Source organism: Carya illinoinensis, chromosome 13 (genome assembly GCF_018687715.1).
Source record: "Carya illinoinensis cultivar Pawnee chromosome 13, C.illinoinensisPawnee_v1, whole genome shotgun sequence".
NCBI classification, from domain to species: Eukaryota; Viridiplantae; Streptophyta; class Magnoliopsida; order Fagales; family Juglandaceae; genus Carya; species Carya illinoinensis.
Genome location: NC_056764.1, coordinates 34881581 through 34889788, shown reverse-complemented (window position 1 = coordinate 34889788; position 8208 = coordinate 34881581). Strand labels below are relative to the sequence as shown.

The 8208-nt window shown below is 34.4% G+C and overlaps 1 protein-coding gene across 1 annotated transcript; it reads right to left on the bottom strand.

Moving 5' to 3' along the window:
• Nucleotides 1-1920: 1920 nt before the first annotated feature.
• On the bottom strand, nucleotides 1921-7413 carry LOC122292701. The gene is made up of 5 exons (XM_043101178.1): nucleotides 7192-7413; nucleotides 6953-7081; nucleotides 4018-4219; nucleotides 3122-3172; nucleotides 1921-2150 (listed from the first exon to the last, which is right to left on the bottom strand). The coding sequence occupies exons 1-5, from the start codon at nucleotides 7312-7314 to the stop codon at nucleotides 2134-2136; spliced, it is 522 nt and encodes a 173-aa protein (XP_042957112.1). The 5' UTR covers nucleotides 7315-7413; the 3' UTR covers nucleotides 1921-2133.
• Nucleotides 7414-8208: the final 795 nt, after the last annotated feature.

The following is an 8208-nucleotide window of genomic DNA, read 5'->3' as shown; positions in this document are numbered from 1 at the left end:
AAAGTGAAAGTGAAATGACAGAGGGGGCAGCTAGGGTTAGAAGTTAAAATTTAGGGTTATAAAAGTTTAATCAACGGCTAGGATTTCCTTCTATAGATCCAACAGCTCTGAATTAAACCTGTAAATTAGGGATGTAACTGTAAATTAGGGTTGTAAAATATGTTATATACTATAGTCTATAAAACTATATATTTAATATTTATAATGTATACAATAATACATATATAAGTTTATAACATTTTCTAACTTTATATATATATATATATTTTTATAAAAACTTTATATTTTATCTAACATTATAATTTATTACTCATAATATAATATTATAGTTATACTATATATTATAGTATATGACTCTATAATACTATTATACTAATAAGATAACAAGATGGTGTAATTTGTAAATATATAATGTTATATATTATGTGAGACTATACTACTAATAAATTATTAATTTATAATATATATTTATTAAATTATTAATACACCACCATATGTATATACTATAATACAAGTACTAATATGATATGTTAATATAATAATATTAACATATGCTAATACACCACCATATGATATGCTAATATGATATTATACTAATAAACCACCATCTTTCTTTCATAATAATTTTAGTATATTAGTATATGCTATGCTAATACACCACCATACATTAGTAATAGTATATGTAATTATGAATGTAAATTAGTTCTAACACAACCATCTTTTTAACAACACTAATATATTAACATACATGATACATATACTATTACTAATATTAATATACCATCTTTCTAACGTACATATACTAACATGAATATATACATATATATACATATATATATATATATATAATATGGATTATATCATCTATATGGTGTAATTTGTAAATATATAATGTTATATATTTATTGGAATTTGGACTCATGTATTTATCATAACTTATAGTTCTATAAGACTAGAATATACAATTATAATTTACAAATTTATATATTGTATATGTCGTGGACTATAAGTCTATATATATAATTATGTATATTATAAATTATATATACATATTGTATTATATATGTACAAAAATATACAAGTCAAGCTGACGAGTCGTGTCTAGCTTTACACGAGTTTATTCACGAACATTATTCAAGTCAATCGAGCTTTTATACGAATTTGTATCATTTAATAATCGAGTCAAATTTTGTGTTTACGAACGGCCTATTTAATATAAGATTTTCGAGTTTAATCGAGTCGAATTCGAACTGCTTATCGAGCAACCTATTCATTTTACAGCCCTATGCACGAAAATATTGCCACATTTATAGTTGTTAATTTGTGTATATATTCTCAATTAATTTCATTTGGAAGATATAATTGTCGAGCTTGCATTTCTACTATTGTGAGTCCTTATAATTCTTTTTCGTGCCTTCTTTACATAATTAAGAGAATATATTTGACTTTTGAAAACTAAGTGTGAAAGAAAAGAAACCAAACTTTCACATTACTTTATTATAAAACTTAAGACTAACAAGACAAATATATAGTATAAGTTGACCTTGCTAATCTGACAACTTTTGGAAGGGGCATTCAAGTTTGTCATTAGAGTTAAGAAATAACGCTTGAGATACGAGATAGATAAAAAAATTTACGAATAGCATTGAGATTGGTTGAAAATAATAGTAAAATGATTTGAATTAAATATTTTATTAAATTTTGAAAATGTATGAAAAAAATTGAATACAAAATATTAAAACATTCTTTTTTAATATTATTTTTTGTTTTAGATTTCAAAAAATTAAATTCTTTTTTATACTTTGTTTGGAATGTTTGAAAAAGTTGTAACGATTAATTTGAAAAATGTTTGTGTAAATGATGTATTTGAAGAAGAAACGAGATTAAATGAAATATGTTGGGAAGGGATGAGCCGAGACATAAACAAACAACCCCTTAATGTCGAACATAAATGAAAACATCGTAGCCATCCATAGGTAAAATTAAAACAATTCTGAAACAAAATTCTAAAGTAAATCGGGGAAAGTTGAAACATCACAAAAACCGAATAAAACCAAAGTAATATTCTTCCATTAGGACAACCTCCGTAAACTCCAATCCATAAGCATGTCACCGCTGAATACCTTCTGAACATCAAGCAACTAAATGACCTGAAAATGACACCCCAATATCCACCAATTGGTCACTCATGTAAAATCAATGACAAAAAATCTCATGAAGTGACAATGATAACAGTAAGAGTTTTTAAACGATTCAATCAATAATATTCACGATCAGTTTTCAAGTGATGCTAGCATCTAGACAACCACAACTCCAATCCGCTGTCTTTTTTCCCTTCCCAAAATTAGCCTTCAAAGTCAACCTACTCAAAATGCAGTCAACCATTTAATCCTAATCGTAGAATGTAATCCAGTGCAGCCACTATTACCCTGCCTTGCCACTCACTCAACTTCACAAAATTTTACCAAGTTCAGATTTCCATACTATCACCACCTTTGAAACCTTACGACTTATACAATGACAAGGACAAGGCTTGCCTTACAAATTATTTACTCGTTTTGTCACACGCTCTTGAAATGTTCACCATCCTTAGGATCCAACCATCAGAACTGTACCACATCACTTATTTACCATTCGTATTTGTCAGTTTTTCCCATTCAAGGGTGCAACAGATCAATTTTGATAGTTTAAAGAGCAAAATATAAAAGCACTTATAGTTTTAAGGTGGATTTGGATCCTCTATGGTTCCTGAACGAACTAAGCTCTTGAGCCAAGAGTGGGGGAGAGATAAACGTGGTCTTACAACATTTATTCAGTATTTAATGTTGCCTGAGAAATTTATTCGAATAGCTATACAGTAGTCACTAAATGATATGGGACCCACTTTGTGTCTCAACATGTCTCTCACTCTAGGCCCTATAGTTCGAGCAGGACCTCTAAGAGAGAGATCTAAGATAGTTTGGGATTAAAAACTGTATTAAGAAAAATGAAAGAAAAGAAAAGAAAAATATCCTTCAAAAATATAGAAATTAAGGTAAAAAAACTTGAGACCAAATATACGTGAGAGGAAAAAATATAAATATATCGATCTCATATCCATTCAAGATGCAAAAATACTAACCATAGAAGAGATGGCCTTCCCAAATCCATTCTTTCCCATGGTTTCCTGAACCTACTTGACAAAAATAGAACAAAATAATGAAAAATAAGCAGCATAAATGGAATCCTAACATCAAGTACCTATGAAAAATAAGGAAAAGCCAAGTTACAGCAATCACTCGCATGTTTTTGTATCAGTTCACACTCAGATCTTATAATTCCGAAGCAAAAAACAAAAAATCATCACAAGTACCGATTTGTTATTTCAGTAATTTTTTTAAAGGAAAATAAGATAATCAAAGCCACAAACCAGTAAGCTAGACCTAAAAGCCAACTAATAGGCACCGGGTATCCGGGAACAGCATCCTGAGTCCCAACTAATCCAGGAGTGCACAGGCCCTTGGCAAGAAGTTTCCAGCAAGTGCACCTCGAGTAATTCAAGGGGAAAATCCATCCAATCCGATAGCCCCAAGAGATTGTTTGCACCCAGTGGGATTTGAATCTTGAACATTGGTGAGACCATACCACCAAGACCAAGGTCTTTACACCACTTGAGCCAACCACTAGGAACTAGCTGCAAACACATTCATTGACCCCATACGCACACGAGGTCAATGCCCAACAAATTCTCCCATTTAGATTATGTAATGTTTCTTATTTGACATCGAGCTGAAGGTTCTTCTCACCTTGACTACCCCAAGGGACAACAATGCTCCAAGAAAACAATAATTGGTTGACGGAGGACAAAATTATCAAAGTACAAGATGCCCATTGATTGTGAACTTGGGGGAGGGCAAATCAACAAAGGTGCCTCAGGTAATTGAGTGAAGTAACTACTAAAACAATAACATCTTAAGCATATGCAAAGCTGTAAATAATTAATTGAATCAATCCCCTTCAAAATTAATATTCCTTTACCTTGCTCATCCTCAGCAGGTTTTAGCCTGAAAGACAGCACTGAAATTTTACGCATAGCGTCTCGCACAACAATTTGGTAGGTCTTAGTCTTACCTCCATCGGCAAAGTCCTTGGCCTCGAAGGTTATATAATACCTCATTATATCAAAAAGGTGAGCCATTGCTTTTGAAACCTTAACAAGCTCCAGCTTTGCATTTGTCTCCTACATACAAATTAATGAGCTCATAATTATAAGTAATTGGTATTACGGTAAACAGTCAATAACTACTCATATATCTACCCAGATTGAGGAGAGAAACATTTTCATCAACTAATTTAAGAACCATGGCAGGAGATGTACAAACTCGATTCTTTCTATCTCTTCTCTCATGACTCTACTTCTTCCTGTTCCAGGCGCTTCTTGCCAGGAATAATCCTTAATCTTTCCAGTTTTTGGTTTTTCCCATCTTTTCTTTTTTATTAATTTTTTTTTTTTTCTCTTTCTGGGCTTGGTGCTAATTCTTAGCAAGTTGAAGATGGAGCATAGACTTTGGGTCGAAGCAAAGCTGCTTGTTTTTCTAAGGAAAGGTGGTAATCTTTTTTGTATTTCTGATAATAGCAGGAAGACGAACAAAGTCTCTTTATCTTAGTAGATGGATCATTAACCGGATGCTACGGTAGTGGAGTGGTTGAGGCCTACTGGCAACATGGGATCATATCAAAATAAAAGGGAGGGTCAACGAGTTTTCTTGGTTCAACGCTGCCACAACTCGTATGGAAGTCTTGGGAAATTGGTTTGAGTACGGTACCGGGATCGGCAAGGGCATTATTGTGATACTAGAAGGTTAGAAAGGGAGTGGATGGGCTGGTTTTGTGAGAAAAATAAGAGAGATGGCAGGTTTTCAACCCTTTGTTTCTGTTCATATCTATAGTGACGGTGCTACACGGGACTACAGAGGGAAAGAGGTTTTCAGGGGCACTTCAAGCAAAGGTGCTCCTTCTTCTCACGAAGTTTCGTACATGTCGGCATTGTTGAAGCCAATGGCAGGTCGGTTGGCTCATATCAGAATGTCATCAATGGTGCTTATCAGAAGGATGGCTCTGTGCATAAATAGTAAAGATAGCCTGAAAGGTGTGTCCCAACGTAATCGTAAAGATGGCAGTGACGACGGTAGGCCATCTGAGGTGCTGCAGAAGTTTGGAGAAGTTGAGGGGTTGTTCTGGGATATTCGGGCAGAGATTATTGGCTTGGAAAGAGAGGTTTGAAGCATTGTTGGAGGTAGATGGGGGATTGGGCTTGTTAATGGGCTTGGGCTACGAGTCTTTTGGGTCATAAGGAGCCTAATAAGTCGATGGGGGCTTCTATCGGGCTTAAGGTTTTTAACAATAAGAATGGATATGGGCCAGACAGAAGCAAAAACAATAGGCCTGTGAAGTGGCGGGTTAGGAATCAACATGGGGCCACCAAGACCCAATAGCGAACCGCATGGGGTAAGTTGGAACAAGGTTTGCTTACCGGTTTCTTGTGGAAGATTGGAGATTCGAAATTTGAGGCTTTTCAACAAAGCTCTACTTGGAAAATGGTTGTGGCGGTATCACATTGAGAGGGATGAATTATTGAGAAACATTCTTGATGTTAAATATGGGAGGATGTTAGGAAGCTGGAGTTCTAATGAAGTTAGAGGAGTGTATGGGGTGGGTTTTTGGAAGTCTACCCAGATGGGTTCGGGAGAATTTTTCAGGTGATGGAACAAGGTTTAGTTTTTGGCATGATATTTGATGTGGGGATATAACTCTTAAGAATGTTTATCCTTCCCTATTTAGTATTGTAAGAGATCAAGAAGTTGATTCTTTTTCTTTTTAAACAACAATCTCCAATGGAATGTAAAATTTTATTAGAGATGTGCATGATCGGGAAGTGAACATTGTTTCTGATTTTTTTGGAAGATTATATGATATGAAGATTGTTCAGGGAATGAAGGATAGTTTGTTGTGGCTTCACACTGGAAATTCTAGATTTTTGGTTAGCTCCTTTTGTAAGGCATTAACTTGTCATTGTGTCAATAAATTCCCTTGGAACTGCGTTTGGAGATCTAAGGTGCCTAGTAAGGTTGTATTTTTCTGCAAAGTTGGTTTTCCTTGGAAAGATTTTGACCGTGGATAATTTGATAAAGCATCGATTATTTGTTGTGGATTCGTGCTTCATGTGTAAGAAAGATGGTGACTCTGTCGACCAGCTATTTCTTCATTGTAAGGTGGCTAAGACTTAGTGGAATGAGATTTTTGGCAGGACAGGTATTGCTTGGGTTATGCCTAAGCAAGCTGTGGATCTTTTAGCATCTTAGCAAAGTTTTAAGAGGAGCCATCGCATTGTTGTCATATGGAAGATGATCCCTTCATGTCTGATGTAGTGCTTATGGTTGGAAAGGAATGTGCGGTGCTTTGAAGATAGACCGCTCGATGGAAGAACTTAGAGAGTTTTTTCTTTAGTACTTTGTGTACTTGGGAAAACGTTCTTGTATCGAATGGACATAATCTTCATGATTTTCGTTTAGCCTACTCTAGTTCCTAACTTGTATTTCGGTATTTTCTGTATACTTGCTGTGTAGGTTATGCCTATTTACTTGTCAATAAAATTCATCAAAAAAAATTTAGAGGTAAACCCCTGCCTATCAAAAATAGAAAAAAGTTAGGGCTAGATCTCTGCCTCCCCTTTCTCTCCTTATAATCATGTATCAACATCGTTTTTGCTAATGAAAGCGCCCCACATCTGACATCACATAAGGAGCCTAGGAGCCTCGATTGTATAAAATTCTTAGAGACTTCCCTTCCAGGTGATTCTAGGGTTACCATCCATGTAAACTTCATATAATCATCTCCGCAGCACAACACTTTTAACAAAACTGAAATCAAGAAAATACGTGGAAATATCGATGCAGTATTTAAAAAAACCAACCGAGAAGCGACGATTGTATTCGTCAATTGCAAGCTGCGCATATTCTTTGTATTCATCGGAGCGGTTGAGGTCGCGTGGTTGAATCAAATTGAACATGGGGCCGTCACGGATTTTGGGAATATCAAAGCCCTAAAATAACAAATCATTCGATTTCAAGGGAGGATATGAAGGAACGAAGCCAAAGTCAAAGAAAGGCGTGATCGAGGAAGTTAGAAGGAGAGAATGAATTCGGCACAGACCTCGCTCTTGGCAACTTCGCACTCGTAGAGGGCGCGGTCTTCGTCGGGCAAGGAACGTTCATCATCATCGAGATCGCTATCCTCTCCTTGCATCCGTTTCTTATACGACTCTGCCGAATCCATTGGAATTCTGAAGCAGCCAGCCAACGGCACGGCTAATATATGAGCTGAAAATGACGGATCAAGCGCCACGTCTACATCAGACTTGCCAATTATTCTGTGATCAAGCCATTTTTGCAATCAATTCACGGCTTATATAATGGGCATCGGGTCAAAATATAAAGTATTTGGTTAGTCCTCTTCAATTGTAAATGGCGTGTTAGATATATTGGTGTTAAATCGTATTAAAGGGTTGAATTTGTATCGTGTTAAAATATATATATATTATATTAAATAAGTTAATTTTAATCTGATCCGTTAAGTTTATCGTGTCAAAATCTCAAATCCTAATACAATCCATTAACATTACGTGTCATGTCATGTCAATCCGTTTTGACCTATTAATAAATATTATGAAATAGATTAGTACGACACAATACTATATATTTTAAACTATTTATGTAAAATTAGTTGAATATGCTCGAAATTAACTTGTTTGATCTGATTAAATTTAGCATAATTTTATATAAATATTAAAATCACAATATCTATAAAAATTATATAATTAATTATAAGTCTAAAATTACAATCCAAATAATAAAAATTTCGAAATTAAAATTCTAACAATTTTATTTTTAGATAGAATGATATAATTGTAAATTTAACCTTCTTAACATGTCATAACAGGTTATAACGTGTTAAAACCTGTTGACCCGTTAAGCAATCGTGTCTTAACGGATCAACCTGTTTTGACCCGAATCCGTTAAGATTATATCCTAATCCGTTGTTATCGTGTCGTGTTCGTGTTGAGTTAACGGGTCATGTAACATATTGCCACCCCTAGACTACTGACAATATTAAATAAGGGTTAATTTTGTAGTGTTATATTGTATCGTGTAAAATAAATATTTTTTTTAC